The sequence below is a fragment of the Sorex araneus genome, chromosome 2, assembly GCF_027595985.1.
Source record: "Sorex araneus isolate mSorAra2 chromosome 2, mSorAra2.pri, whole genome shotgun sequence".
In the NCBI taxonomy this organism is placed as follows: domain Eukaryota; kingdom Metazoa; phylum Chordata; class Mammalia; order Eulipotyphla; family Soricidae; genus Sorex; species Sorex araneus.
The window spans coordinates 346873101-346889595 of NC_073303.1; the positions used below are offsets into that span (position 1 = coordinate 346873101).

The 16495-nt window shown below is 39.3% G+C and overlaps 1 protein-coding gene across 2 annotated transcripts in view; it reads left to right on the plus strand.

Moving 5' to 3' along the window:
* The window catches only part of KIAA1328 (KIAA1328 ortholog), a 312654-nt gene that overhangs the window by 101193 nt on the left and 194966 nt on the right, over positions 1–16495 (plus strand). For both annotated transcript variants that reach the window (XM_055129540.1, XM_004606086.2), the window contains exon 6: positions 8508–8635. In XM_055129540.1, the coding sequence (XP_054985515.1) occupies positions 8508–8635 (128 nt within the window). The remainder of the gene's footprint in view (positions 1–8507; positions 8636–16495) is intronic.

Below are 16495 nucleotides of genomic sequence, written 5' to 3' on the forward strand. Positions count from 1 at the left end.
ATTTAACTTGTTCTTTTATTCTAATTCCTTTTGAGTGGGAGTTCAGTCTACAGATTTAATTTGAATCTGGTTAATAATATTTGGCAAGAATATTTTTTTAATTTATTTATTTTTAATTAGTGAATCACCGTGAGGGTACAGTTACAGATTTATACACTTTTGTGCTTATGCTTCCCTCATACAAAGTTCGGGAACCCATCCCTTCACCAGTGCCCATTCTCCACCACCAGTAAACCCAGCATCCCTCCCACCCTCCCCGATCCCATCTCCCCCCACCCCGCCCTGCCACTGTGGCAGGGCATTCCCTTCTGTTCTCTCTCTCTAGTTAGCTGTTGTGGTTTGGCAAGAATATTTTATAGGAAATGTTGCCTACCTCACATGTTTAGAGATACATAATTTCTGGATTTTCACCATTAATCATAGATTAATTTTGTTGATGATCAGTGCCAAATTTCAAAATATAAAGGTAAATTTTCATTTTTGCTGAAGTAATCTTGATGTTTTATGGGAATATTATTAAAGATATTTTATTAATCTTTCACCTACTGCTTTCAGTATTTTTTAATGATCCTTTTCTGAATTAGTTATTTTTACATTGGAGATCATTTCATTCTTACCTGGTGATTAAAAAAATAATTGATTATTCCTTGGTCCCAAAATGATTGTGTAGCAGGCAGGGTACTTGTCTGACATGTGGCTAACTGGGTTTGATCCCAAGCACCCCTAGACTCCCTGACTCCCACCCTGCCTGAGCACCACCCATCTACCCCTTCGCCACCCACCAGCTCCGCTGCTGCTCTGGTTTGCTCCTTCCTGCTGGGCACCCAGTCACATCCCAGCAGTGGGCGTGGCCTCAACAAAAGGGCGTGGCCTTCTTTTGAGCCAGCGGCCGCAGATATTTTCCAAATACCAAGCAATTTCTTGTTACATCCCAGTGTTTATCACCTATGTCCCTGAGTATCATTCTAGCTATCCAAAAACTCTAAGACATATCATAGTTAGGATGATGGACATCATGGATAGAGACACAATACTGCAAGCAGCAAAGTCGAAGAAGGAAATCACATTCAAAGGAGCACCCCTTAGATTCACAGCAGACCTATCGGAGGAAACCCTCCACGCCCGAAGGCAGTGGTGGGATATAGTGAAAAAACTCAATGAAATGAACGCTTCACCAAGAATACTTTATCCAGCCAAACTCTCATTCAAACTCGAAGGAAAGATACACTGTTTTGCAGATAAACAACTCAGGAACTTCATAGACTCAAAACCAAGCACCCCGGGGCTGGAGCAATAGCACAGCGGGTAGGGTGTCTGCCTTGCACGCGGCTGACCCAGGTTCGACTCCCAGCATCCCATATGGTCCCCTGAGCACCGCCAGGGATAATTCCTGAGTGCAGAGCCAGGAGTAACCCCTGTGCATCGCCGGGTGTGACCCAAAAAGCAAAAAAAAAAAAAAAACCAAGCCCCCCTATACGGTCCCCCAAGCACTGCCAGGTGATTCCTGAGCACAGAACTAGGAGTAACACCTGAGCACTGCCAGGAGTAACCTAAAGCCCTCTCCCTGCAGAAGACAATTGATCTTCTTTCTAAACATTGGTAACATTTTTTGCATAAAGAAGTCTTCTCTTTTTACCTCCTACTCTTTTCTCTCCTTTTGAAGTATCACTATGAGCTAGTGGGGATTTTGATTTAATTTGCTGTTTTCATTCTCAGATTTTATCAGAGGTGCCTCGAGTCCCCTTCAAGCTAGCTCATGTTTCTTTTTACAGTCTTCATCAATTTGACATTGAATACTGCTTTTTTTCTTTTTATAGCATAGTATGATACTACAAACTCACTTTGTATTTTTCCTAAGAATGAGAAGCAGCCATTTTCAAGGAATCATGGCTGAAAAAATAAAAAAGAAAATTTAAAAGAATACTGATTCTCCCTTTTCTCGGCTTCCAGAGACTCCCCCACTTTGGTTCTGTATTAGATGAGGATTACTAAGTGCCAGATCCACATGCCCCAGTTATTTGAGGTAAGGGTGGAGAGGGGTGATGGGGTGGTATCTGGTGTGCCAGGGGAGTTTTTTCAGTTTACAACAAGTTTTTTCTACTTTGGTATCCTATTAGCAGTGAATCCTGTCTCTAATCTTCTCCTTCTACCTCCACATGGAATTTTTATTCTTTCATCTCCATCTTCATTCTGCTTTGATCATCATTAGTTTTATTAATGCGTTTTGGAGTCAAGGTTTTAAGCTTTGCAAAATTACCATTTTCAGCAGCCATTTCAGTTCATTAATTTGATGTTTAGGTTTTGATGTGATCTGCTTAATACCAATTTGTGTTTATGTTTTAAAGATTTTCTTTCTTTGATGAGGTTGTGATGACTGCTATTTCAGTTCTTAAATGATATTTGGAGTACATTGTCTTAAGAGTCACGTAATGGTTTGACATACACACTAAGTTTGATTTTCTGTATTTGTTGCATTCTTTTGTGTCTTTTGGCTAGGATTGAGTTAAATATGGCTTCTTTCTCATTATGCTTTTCTCCAAATAAGAGGGTATTTGAGCAACGTTTTCTTAACATAAAGTAGTTTTTCTCCGGATACAGGACTGATGTCTTTTCTATATAAGGCAAATAAAGGAAATGGCTATTTTGTGGGGGTGTATATTCCAAATTTTTGAGCAAAATAGGGAAATTTCAAAACTATTGTAAATCAAGACATATAAAAAATGTATAAAGAATTGGACTGACTGTTTTTAATATTTTGTCACGTAGCATGTATTTAAATGGATTTGCCTATAATTTGCCTTCAAATCCTGACATTTAACTCTTAGGCTGTATAATTGTTCTGACTTTTTCCAGAGCAAAATTTATATTTTGTGTTCAGGCTAATATGTTCACCTACGACAAACATTACTGCCTATGGTAACAGCTAGAAATAAATTTAAAATATTTTTTAATATACTTTACAGCTGGCAGATGCTTTGGGGGCCACCACAAATCAATTCAGTTTCTGGAGTTCACTGACAAAAAGCATGAAAATGTAAAACCATCCTGATCTGATACATAGTGACTTTGAAAACACATTAGCTTATTAGGACCTCTGTTCATTCTATTGTTGTCACTGTTGTTCTCTTTAAGATGCTGAGTATTCAACAAGCTCTTCTAATTAATGTGTTCTCTGAGCTTAGCCACCCATCCTTTTATTTTGAACAAGCTCCTCTTTTATAAGCCATCTCTGACTCCTTTTTTTTTATTAAAGGTTAATAATGAGAATAATGAAGTAATCAGTTATTTATGCAGTCATGATTGGCAAAAGTTATTAGAACAGGAATCTGCCCAGAAGCAATGATTAGGTTGTGAAAATGTTAAGGAATACTGAAACCAATCACCACTTCTGACATTTAAGAAATTCTGTTCCCACCCTTAATCATGATGACCTGTTGTAAAAGTGTTTTTACAGAATAATCTCACTGGATAGTAATTTTTATGCCAGTGGTATGGCAAATGCAGTGTAATAGCGATACTTAAAAAATGATCCGAAAAAGTGAACCCGAGGGGCCAGAAAGAAGGTAGCATAGGTAGGCGCTTGCCTTGCTTGTGGCCATCATATGGTTCCACTTATGGCACCATTTATGGTGCCCTGATCCTCTCCAAGATCCCAGAGTGCAGAACTAGGGGTTAGTACTAGGCACTGGTGGGTATGGCCCCCAAGTTAAAAACAGACAAACAAAAAACAGAAGAAATTGCCACCATGATAAGAAAGGACAGAACTCTGATAGATTTCCTTGTCTGATAGATACCTAACCTACACAACTTGGTGACCTTTCCAGCTTCTTTGAAAGTTTTGAGAATCTGTAGGAAAGTACACAAGTTAGGCTGCTAAGTTCTTCATAGTGGACTGTACGAAATGTCAGGAGGAATAGGGGAAGAGAATTTTTTGATGGTACTTTCATTGATGAGTCATCAGTTTCCCATTTAGCAGAACAGATCAAACAACCAAAATATAATTATAATCTTTTGCGTTTAATAGTTAATTTTAATATGTAAATTATTCATTCATTTTATTGGCACATTATCTTCATCTCTACTTTGCTCTTTTTGATAACAGTTTCATTAAGACATTCACATATTATGAAATTCACCCTTTTCAGGTATACTGTTAAATGCTTTTGAGCATACTACAGATTCTGTAAGTACAAATATCTAATTCCCAATACATATTCATTATCTTACCCCAAAACCCATACCCATAACATTGGCTTCATATATCCCTGCCCCAGCTCTTGACAACCACTTTTAATGTGTGTTCTATATGTATGCATTTGCTATTCTGGACATTTTTCGTTGAGGTTTTCTAATGTAATATGTGCTTCAGAATACTGAAGACTACACCAGAAAGTAGATATGGATGAATGTTACTCTTACATGTTCTCTGTTATACTTCTAACTGTCTCTCTCCTAGTTTATTGGTAGATGTGGTTATTTATGTTTGCTGTTTGTTTTGGTTTTGACTGGGGCTCTGATTAGCTCTGTTTAGGGCTTACTCCTGGATCTGTGCCCTGGGATCACCCCTGAGCATTTTGGGGGACCATATAGGGTGCTAGGGATTGAACCTGGGTCAGCCCCATGCAAAACAAGCACCTTCCCCATTGTATTGTCTTTCCTGATCCAGGTAGGTATGATTATTTGAAAAACAAGAAATAACAGTTTTATGAATTATATAATGTAGATTTTTTTCTGCTACCTTTAGCATAATGTATTCAAAGTCTGTTCATAGTGTAAAGTATTGCAGTAGTTTGACTTTTTATCAGCAAGTGATAATATATTAGTAAATGTACTACATTTAATTTTATTTTGTGAAGACTATTTTTTATTAAGATTCTGATAAACAGTCAATTTGATGTTTGGCAGGGGACTGGGGTGAAGAAGGGTGTTTGAGTCACACACAGTGATGCTCAGGGTCTATTCTTGGCTCTGCTCAGGAGTGAGCACTGGTGGTACTCAGGAGACCATAGGTTGTGCTGGGGATTTGAACAGGGTCATTGCTACTGAAGCACCGTGTACAACAAATGCTTTGCTACCTATTCTATCTTGCTGGCCTCAGATATACCATATTTTATTTATTAGTTTACTTGTTGTACATTTGGTTGTTTTAAAATGGGTTTTTTATTTTGGACATCGTGGCTTACAATACTGTTTTAATAATAGGGTTGCATGCACAACAGAATCCAACACCACACTCTGCCCCAGAGTATACACTTTGCTCCACCATTGTCCTAGTGCTGCCCCTCCCCCCATTCTCTTCCCTCCTTTCCTTTCCTTTCCTTTCCTTTCCTTTCCTTTCCTTTCCTTTCCTTTCCTTTCCTTTCCTTATGGTGAGCTTCCTACTAAAGATCAGTTTTTCATTTCTGTTGCCTTATCTCCTGCTTTGTTTCTTCATATCACACGTACGAGAAAGATCATTCTGTGTCTCTGCGTCTCCTTTTGACTCACTTCACTCAGAGTGATGCTCTCCAAATCTATACACATACGAGCAAATTGCTTTATCTCATGTTTTCTTATAGCTGAGTAGTATTCCATTGTGTGTATGTACCATATTTTCTTATCCAGTCATCTGTTCTCTATATTTGGGTTGTTTTCAGATTTAGGCTATTGGGAATAATGCTACAGTGAACATAGAATTGCAAATGTCTTTTGTGAATAGAATTTTCTGCTCTTGGTGTAGATGCCCAGAAATCCATATTGTTTTCCCAGAGAGCTGGGCCAGTTGACATTCCCACCAGCAGTGAATGACAGTCTCTTTTTTCCCCCACATTCCCACCAGCAGTGGTTGTTTTTATTGTAATGTGTGCCAATATCACCGGTGTGAGATGATACCTCATTATGTTTTGACTTACATTTCCCTGATAAGTAATGCAGTGCATTTTTTTCATAAATCTTTCAACCATCTGTATATCTTCCATAAGGAAGATTCTGTTCATCTCTTTCTGCCATGTTTTGATGTTTATTTTTCCTTGTAAAATTTTCCCAGTGCTTTTTATATCTTGGATATTAACCCTTTCTCAGTTGAGTTATGGATAAATATTTTCTCCAGTTTGTGAGGTTTCTTTATATTCTAGTTGTTTCTTTTGCAGTGCAGAAGTTTCTTAGTTTGATATGCTTCCTTTAGTTTATCTTTGCTTCCATTTACTTGGCCAATAGATCATTGAAGATACCTCCAGCTTCAATGTCTTGGAGTGCTCTACTTAACTTCTCAAATTTCTTCAAATTTCACAATTGTGAATTAGATTGTGGTTTTCACTTTTTTCATTGTTATGAGTAATCTCTCTATATACATATGTTTTAGACTTCTCATAGACTTCTCATAGACTTCTCATTTTATGGATTCAGGTCTAACATCAGATTTCAATTATTTTGACTTGACTTTTGTGCATGGTGTTAGAAAGAGGTCTGGATTCATTTTTTCACATGTGACTGACGAGTTTTCCCAGCACCATTTGTTGATGAGGCTTTTCTTGGTCCACTTCATGTTTTGCTCCTTTATTGAAGATTAACTGTCCATATCCCCAAGGATTTGTCTCTGGACTCTCCCTTTTACCCCATTGGTCTGAAAATCTTTTCTTACTCCAGTAGCCCACTGTTTTGATTACTACAGCTTATAGTACAGTTGGGGAAAAAAATGACTACCATCTTCTTATTACCTAGAGTTGCTCTGTCTACTGGGTGGGGAGGGGTGGAGTACTATTCCATATAAATTTCAGCAGCTTTTTATCAGTGTCTTTTAAAAAAAAAAGTTATGAGTATTTTTATTGGAACTGCACTTAATCTGTATAGTGCTTTGGCAAGATTGTCATTTTGACCATGTAAATTTAATCCTTCTAGTACAGGAGCAGGTAACGTATTTACATGTCCTCATGTCCTCTTTGGTCCTTTTTTGTGTCCTCTTTTAGTAGTGATTTATAGTTTTCTTTGTATAAGTCTTTTACTTTGTCTATTATGCTCATTCCCAGGTGCTTTCCTGAGGCACTAATTGTGAGTTGGGTTATTTTCACTTTCTCATTGTTATGTGTAATCTCCAAACATGCATATAAGTTTTTGTGTGGACATAAATTTTTTATTCTTTTGTTCATATATATAGTTGTGTGTTTTGAGCTTTGTCTTTTTTTTCTTAATACCGTAAATTTTATATAGGCACCAATTAAGATGGTTCTAATTTCTCTGCATCTTTGTCATTGCTGTTTTTATTATAGGCATCCCAGTAAATGCAAAACTATAACTCATGACTTCTCAGAGATCACTCCTGCTGCTGCTCTGAGGACCTTTTGTGGTGCCAGGGATCAAACAAGGGTTGACTGTGTGCACATCTAAAGGCCTTAACCCCTGCCTCTCTTTCCCGCTTCTCTTTGTAATTTCTTTTGGAAACATCTATTCAAGTCCGTTGTTCATTTTTACTAAATATATTAGTTTTTTAATCATTGAGTCCTGGGTAGGGGCGTCTGATCGCATAATTTCACAAATATATTTTCTTATATGTATGATTTGCAGATTTTTTCCTTCTGAAGGTTGTTTTCAATTACTTAATGTTCCTTGAAGTATAAAGTTTTTCTTTTTAAGGTCCATTTTATTTACTTATTCTTTGAATGCTGGCTTGTAGGTAACCATGGCCTAATCCAAGTTCACGAAGATTTGGCTTTAGAGAAATAATACAGCAGGTAGGGCACTAACCTTGTATGCAACTGATCTGGGTTCAGTTACTGGTGTCCAATATAGTCCCCTGAGCACCACCAGAAAAAAGTTACTGAGTGCAGAGCCAAGAATATCATATGAGTATTGCCAGGTGTGTAGCACAAAAACAAATTCACAGATTCACTTTTCCCCAAAAATTTTACTTAATTAAAGCACCATGAGTTACAAAGATATTCATACTTGGATTTTTGACATGTACTGTTTAATTACCAATCCTGCTGGGGTTCACAAAGATTTTCTTTTATGGGACAGGAGCGATAGGACAGCTGGTAGGGTGCTTCCCTTGCACATGGCTTATCTGGATTCAATCTCTCCACCCTGAGGATAGAGCCAGGAATAAGCCCTGAGTTCTTCTGGTTGCCCCAAATAAGAACAAAAACATGCACACAAAAAAAGATTTATGAGTTTCATTTTTAGATCTTATGATTAAGTCAATGATCCATTTTGAATTGGTGTGGTGTGAGGTAGAGGTTTGATTGCAAACTCTTGCATATATCTGTATCTGTGTAATAAACTTTGTTTTTCTTTATTCAGTCAAATATTTGAGAGAAATTTCTCTTTTAAAGGGATAATGTTGCTATTTTTTAAATTAAATAATCATTGGAAGAGGGATACATATACTATATCCATCTGAAGATTACACTTAGCTACATTATGACCAAATATTGTTGCCTTATTTGCCTTTATTTTGTTTGCTGGAAAAACAGAACTAATGGATGTAGGTTGAATCAACTTATTAGTTTTTTTCCCTTAATTTGCAATCGTACCTCTTCAGCTACAATATATAGAATGCCAAGAACTTCTGAGCCTGTATCAGAAATATCTATCAGAACAGCAGGAGAAACTCACCATGTCTCTCTCCGAACTTGGTACTGCAAGAGTGCAGGAACAACAGGTAAGCATCTTTATTCTAACCTTTTCTTCTCTTCAATGGACCAGAAATATGTCACAAGTCTTTTGCCTTTATTTTGTGAAAGTATATAATTTGTCTTATATGTGAAAAAAGCGTGTGTTTTGAGTTGGTGTCTTCAGCTTCCCTCTTTTCTTTTATTCTTCTCCTGAGGTCCTGAGGTTAGGAATGATTACTTGGAGCAGACTGTGGGTCAGTGAGGAAGCTCCCGATTATATAAAAACACAGCAGGAATCATAAAAAAAACTTACAGCTCTGTTGCTTAATGAAGATCAACTGGGATGTTTGTTACTCATTGTTTTTATGGAAAATGTTCTTAAGCATTTCCTATGTAATATTTACACTTCCAAATAGTAGGTGTAACTTGACAACTTATAAGGTACAGTTGGAAAGAATTGTAATATTTTGCATGATTTTATGTTTGCATATATGTAATCACTGTATCACTGTCATCCCATTGTTATTCGATTTACTCGAGCGGGCACCAGTAACGTCTCCATTGGCAGCAGGCCTGAGATTTTAGCAGCCTCTCCTTACTTGTCTTTCCCAACGATTGGAGGTTTCTTTCAGGTTCAGGGGAATGAGACCTGTTATTGTTACTGTTTGGGGCATATTGATTACACCACTAGGAGCTTGCCAGGCTCTGCTGTGCAGGCAGGATACTCTCGGTAGCTTGCCAGGCTCTCCAAGAGGAATATACATTTATTTTCCTCTATGATGATGTATTGCGCGGCCACAAAGCAGTATGTTCACTCATGTGAGGCTTGGCCCGGGCATGTGGAAAGCGGCCTGGAGTGTGGCGACGGTTGAGTAGTGGAGGTCGGCTGCTGAGGCTGGGTCCCTTGGGGCAGGGAGAATTCTCACCCACCCCTCCTCTAGGGAGCCGCAAGTGAAAACAGCCTGGTATGGAGTCTGGTGGCATATGGTTATAGGGGCCTCATTTTATGCCCCCTTTTGGGAGAAGCAGCTGTGAGTTCTGGAGGGTTGCTGATGAGGAGATTATGTAATAATTATATAAATATATATGTAATATTGTATATAAACATTTATATACATATGATCAAATGACATTGTATAATTGTGTGTTCAGAACTCTGTTGTTATACAGAGTTGTAAAGTTCTAAAGACATACCTTTTTGCTCATTTTGCCCCATGCATTTAAATTTTCAAATGGCTGAAGATAAGCCTTAAATATTAAAACACTGAGAGGGAGAAAACAAGGGAGGAAGGAAGGAAGGAGAAAGGAAGAAAGTGAAAAAGAAACCAAAACCAGGCTATAGGATTTGAGCCATTCATATTAAATATTAAGGCCTGGATAATGTTCTAAAGTATTATCTTCCTGCTTTTTGTAGTATGGGATCCTAATGGATCAAACCTTAAAGTTTTGTTGCAACACTTATAAAACACCACAGTTGGGGCTGGAGTGACAGCACAGTGGGTAGGGGGGGTGTTTGCCTTGCACGTGACCGACCTGGGTTCAATTCCCAGCATCCCATATGGTCCCCTGAGCACCATAAGGGATAATTCCTGAGTGCAGAGCCAGGAGTAACCCCTGTGCATCGCTGGGTATGGCCCCAAAAAGAAAGAAACAAACAAAACACTTATATAACCTAGGGACAACATTCTCAGATAGGTTAAGAGTTTTGGCTAAGAAATGTTCAATTATGAATCTATGGCTTTGACATATGGAAAAGTTAAAAGAAATTTTTTTAATTAGAAATGTGCTAGAATATATAACTGAAATTGATCAAATTATTTTTTCTTTGAAGTCATAGCATTTATATAAAATGGCCAAAGTATCAATGGTTTGCTTGCACTCTAATTTGAAATATTTTCTTTTGTGTCTTTGTTTTCTGAAAACCTAGGCTATAAAATGAGGCTGAGGAAGGTAGCATCTAATCTTCATTGTATGAATATTCCCTGCTACTCATAATAGTGCTGGGTGGATTTTAAGGTACCTATTACCTGTTTTTTTTTTCTTGTGCAAACTAGAGAAAAATGTAACAGAGGGGTTAGACTGCTAGCCTTTGATTTTTGCATTTCCTTTCTTCCCCTCTATGACATAGTGTGTTAGAGGGCAAAAATGAAGAACAACTCATTTGGCCAAGGATATGGGAGGGAAGAGGCCTTTCAATGGCCAATCTTAAAGGATGTGGACTAAGACCCAAGAAATAATCACTAGCAGACACTAAAACATTTAATTAATTTAGAGGCCTAACCCTTTGTCATCCTGCATCTGAAACAGTGAGAAAAATAAGCTATCTCAGGTATAATCTCCAGGGCGGCCAGGGAAGCCCCGATGGCTCTCCCCCTCGCTGCTTGCCCAGCAAGGGTGGCCCGTGCCATGGGGCAGATGGAGGAGGAAACAAGGGCCAAGCCAGTTGGTTGATCAGATGCTGTTTATCCCATTCTCCCCACACGCCTGTTCCAGTCTCTCTGAGCCCCCCATTCTAGCCTCACACTGCTCCTCATTCCCGTCTCCTGACTCCCACTAATCTCTCTGCACTTCATCTTGTTCCCTGCTCTCTCTCCCAACTCCTCCAACTCTCTCTCTCTCCATGCCTTGTCTCTCCACCCTCACACTCTGGGACAACACTCTACCTGGTAGCAAAATCAACATAAGAAAGCTCTTCCTGACTGCCCATGAGGCTCATGGGGAGAAACACCACTTAGGGTTATTTTTTTTCTTCTATATCTTAATTAACATCTTAATATTAGTGATTTTAAAAAATTTATTATTTTATTGAATCACCATGTGGAAAGTTACAAATCTTTCAGGTTTAAGTCTCAGTTATACAATGCTCGAACACCCATCCCTTCACCAGTGCACATATTCCACCACCAAGAATCACAGTATACCCCCCCACCTCCCCAGCCCCCCACCCCGCCTGTGTAACTGGTAAATTTCACTTTACTTTCACTTTACTTTGATTACATTCAATATTTCAACAAAAAACTCACTATTATTGATTTGGAGTTTCTCCCCCCTAAAGTCGGCCTGCTGAAAAGAAAGCATTTGATAATTTGTTTTCCATTGCTGAGAATGAAGAGATATGAGGTCAAGAGTCTGCACTAGCAGCCGCACGGTTTTGGATTTCTGTATTTTAGTATTTTAGTAACGAAGTCCAGAGAAATATCTGCCAGAAATTGCAACATTGTAAGCTTGTACCTCTCAGCTATTTTATATTCCACATATGAGTGCAATCTTTCTATGTCTGTCTCTTTTTTTCTGACTCATTTCACTCAGCATGATACTTTCCATGTTGATCCACTTATATGCAAATTTCATGACTTCATGTTTTCTGACAGCTACGTAGTATTCCATTGTGTAGATATACCAGAGTTTCTTTAGCCAGTCATCTGTTTTTGGGCACTCTGGTTTTTTTTTTTCCATATTATGGCTATGAACATAGAAGTGCAGATGTCATCTCTACTCTACCTTTTTGCCTCTCCGGGATATATTGCTGGGTCAAATGGAAGCTCAGTTTCTAACTTTTTGAGAATCGTCCATATTGTTTTCCAAAAGAGCTGAACCAGTCGGCATTCCCACCAGCAGGGAAGGAGAGTCCCTTTCTCCCCACATCCACGCCAACACCGGTTGCTTTTGTTTTTTGGGATGTGGGCCAGTCTCTGTGGAGTGAGATGATATCTCATTGTTGATCTGCATATCCCTGATGATTAGTGATGTTGAACATTTTCCCATGTGCCTCTCAGCCATTTGGATTTCTTCTTTGGGAAAGTTTCTGTTCATTTCATCACCCCATTTTTTGATCGGGTTGGCAGTTTTCTTCTTGTGGAGTTCAACCAGTGCATTGTATATCCTTGTTATCAACCCTTTATCGGATGGGTACTGCGTAAATATCCTTTCCCGTTTTGTAGATTGTCTTTGTATTTTGGTCACTGTTTCTGTTGAGGTGCAGAAGCTTCTTAGTTTGAGATAGTCCCATTTATTTATCTCTGTTTTCACTTGCTTGGCCAGTGGCGTGTCCACTTTGAAGATATCGTTGTCTTCGATCTTGTGGAGGGTTTTGCCGACCTTGTCTTCAATGTACCTTAGGGATTCTGGTCTGATGTTGAGGTCTTTAATCCATTTTGATCAGACTTTTGTACATGGTGATAGGTGGAGGTCTAAGCCCATTTTTTTGCATGTAGCTGTCCAGTTTTGCCAGCACAATTTGTTAAACATGCTTTCCTTGCTCCACTTCACATTTCTTGCTCCCTTATCAAAGATTAGATGATCATATATTTGGGGGGTGTGTCAGAGTATTCCACCCTGTTCCATTGGTCTGCAGGTCTGCCTTTGTTCCAGTACCATGCTGTTTTAATGACTACTGCTTTGTAGTAGAGTTGGAAGTTGGGGAGGTTGGTTCCTCCCATTTTCTTTTTCCCAAGAATTGCTTTAGCTATTCGTGGGGGCTTATTGTTTCATATGAATTTCAGGAGCGCTTGCTCCATTTCTTTGAAGAATGTCAAGGGTATCCCTATAGGGATCACATTGAATTCGTACAATGCTTTGGGGAGAATTGCCATTTTGACAATATTAATTCTTCCAATCCATGAGCAGGGGATGTCTTTCCATTTCCTCGTGTCCTCTTTTATTTCCTAAAGTAGCATTTTGTAGTTTTCATTATACAAGTCCTTTATCTCCTTTGTTTAGCTTATTCCGAGGTACTTGATTTTTTGAGGCGCAATTGTGAACGGGATTGCTTTTCTCATGTCACTTTCTTCTCTCTCATTATTTGCATATAGGAAAGCCATGGACTTTTGGATATTGATTCTATAGCCTGCAACTTTACTATATGAGTCTATTGTTTCTAGCGGTTTTAGGGTTCTCTAGGTATAGTATCATATCATCTGCAAATAGTGAGAGCTTGATTTCTTCCTTTCCTACCTGAATGCCCTTAATATCTTTTTCTTACCTAATCGCTATTGCAAGTACTTCCAGTACTATATTGAACAGAAGTGGAGAGAGTGGGCATCCTTGTCTCATCTCTGTTTTCAGAGGGAAGGCTCTTAGTTTTTCCCCATTGAGGACGATGCTTGCCTTAGGCTTGTGATAAACGGCTTTGACTGTATTGAGGAAGGTCCCTTCTATACCCATTTTGGCGAGCGTTTTCATCATAAACGGGTGCTGGATCTTGTCAAATGCTTTCTCTGCATCTATTAATATGATTATATGATTTTTATCTTTTCTTTTGTTGCTATGATGGATTATATTGATTGATTTCCGGATGTTAAACCATCCTTGCATCCCTGGGATGAATCCCACTTGGTCATGGTGTATGATCTTTTTGATGAGTTGTTAAATTCTATTTGCTAATATTTTGTTGAGAATCTTCGCATCTGTGTTCATCAGGGATATTGGCCTGTAGTTTTCTTTTTTTGTGGTGTCTTTGTTTGCTTTTGATATTAGGGAGATATGAGCCTCATAGAAACTGTTTGGGAGGGTTTCTGTTTCTTCAATTTCCTGGAAATGCTTGAGAAGGACTGGCAATAAGTCCTCTTTAAATGTTTGGAAGAACTCGATAGTGAATCCTTCTGCATCTGGGCTTTTGTTTTTGGGAAGACTTTTGATTACCATTTCAATTTCCTTCATGTTAATTGGACTATTCAGGTACTCCAGGTCTTCTTGGTTCAGCCTTGGGAGATTATAGGAGTAAAGGAATTTATCCATTTCTTCTAGGTTCTCTTGTTTCGTAGCATACAGATTTTCAAAGTAGTCTCTGATGATCTTTTGAATTTCATTGGTTTCTGTTGGGATGTCCCCCTTTTCATTTCTGATTCGGCTCATAAGGGTTCCCTCTCTCTCTTTCTTTGTGAGTCTTGCTAGTGATTTATCAATCTTGTTTATTTTCTCGAAGAACCAGCTCTTGGTTTCATTGATCTTTCGGATTGTCTTTTGGGTTTCCATGTCGTTAATTTCTGCTCTAAGTTTTATTATCTCTTTCCTTCTGCCTGGTTTGGGCTCCTTTTGTTGGCCCTTTTCTAAGGTCTTGAGCTGTGAAGTCAAGTTATTTATGTGGGCCCTTTCTTCCTTCCTGAGATATGCTTGCAGAGCTATAAATTTTCCCCTTAATATGGCTTTAGCTGCGTCCCACAGGTTCTGGTAGCCCGTGTCTTCATTCTCATTTGTTTCCAGGTACCTTTTGATTTCTTCCTTGATTTCTTTCCTGACCCACTCATTGTTCAACATCGAGCTATTTAATTTCCAGGTGTTTGATTTGGTTTTCTGCATCTGTCCATGATTAACTTCTATCTTCAGCACATCATGGTCTGAAAAGATAGCAGGTACAGTGTCTATCTTGTTGATTCTGCTGAGGTATGCTGTGTGCCCAGCGCATGGTCTATTGTGGAAAATGTTCCATGTGCACTGGAAAAGAATGTGTATTCCTTTTTTGAGGGATATAAAGCCCTGTATAGATCTATTAGCCCTCTCTCTTCTATTTCTTCCTTCAAAGCCAGAAAAAGGCCACGCCCACTTTGCCTAGACCACGCCCCTTACGATTAGGCCACACCCCCTGATGATTAGGCCACACCCCTTTCCCACAACCCGACAGCAGGTCAAGGGGTTGGGGATGGTGTGCCAGGCACTTCGGCTGGCAGTCCGGAAGGGAGGGAAGCCTGGGGTGTTCGGGGCCGAGGAGCAGGCTGGGTCGCGGAAGGGCAGGTCGAGGGGACATCACACACCTGGGCCGGAAGACAGAACAGCTGCGGTACTTGGGGTCACCCTGCCGGCCCTTGGCCAGCAGTCTGGAGGGGAGGGAAGCCTGGGATGCTTGGGGCTGAGGAGCAGGCTGGGTCGCGGAAGGGCGGGTCGAGGGGACGTCACACACCTGGGCCGGAAGACAGAACAGCTGCAGCACTTGGGGTCGGCGTGCCGGCCCAATATTAGTGATTTTTGTATGGATACAGTAAGAGATACATTGAGGCTTGTAGGGCAGCTCTCCTGGGAACATCTTGCCTCAAACTCAGACTACAGTGCTCAGGCCAGATTAATCATTCCTAACTCTAGCAGGTTCCGAATCTAGTTATTAATTGTTTGGATCATGACAGAATTTGTTCATGACCATGCTCTTAACTTATAGTTAAGCATTATGGCACTTTGGCCAGGCCGATCTCGATGCCAGGGTAGCACATAGCTCACTGCTTGCCCTTGGTCCGTCCAGTCCCTCATCGGGACCCCGCTTTTGGGGGTGCTAGGAAGTTAGGGAAACTGAGGCATAAATCAATAGAACAGATGCCCAGGAGGTAAATATCATTGAGAGTCCATTAACTCCCAAGTTACAATAGCATAGCATTAACTGTCTTCCTGTGTCCATACAAAAAGGACATTGCTCTGAATTAACTGTACAAAGGACTTAAGAAGAAGAGAAAAACACTATTTACAAGTCAACAGAGCACAGAGAAAGAAGTTACAAATAAACAGAGGAATGGGAGCACTGTGATAAGAGTAACCCAATAAACATAAGCACCCTGCAGCAAGGCAGAAAAGACAAACCAATGTTATTCTACAGTGTTTTATGTTTAAGCTAGTATTTTTGAAGGGTCCACATGGGACTAATCATAGTTAACATTATATTCCTTAACCATAATAATCAGAGGCATTAATTTTAAAAAATGTAAGTGCTAGAATAAAACTGTTGGTCAAGTGTATGAAGAGAATATACTCTCAGAATATAAGATACTTTGGAGTTTTCATTTTGACTTCAGAAAAAATTTTAGCCGTGTTTTCAGGAAATACCTGGTGATCGAATTTTAAATTATGTCTTAGAGCCAGTGAAAATGCAATTGAAAATTAAAGGCCACTTATAGACTCTGCCATTTGAACCTCAAGAGAGAAAATAA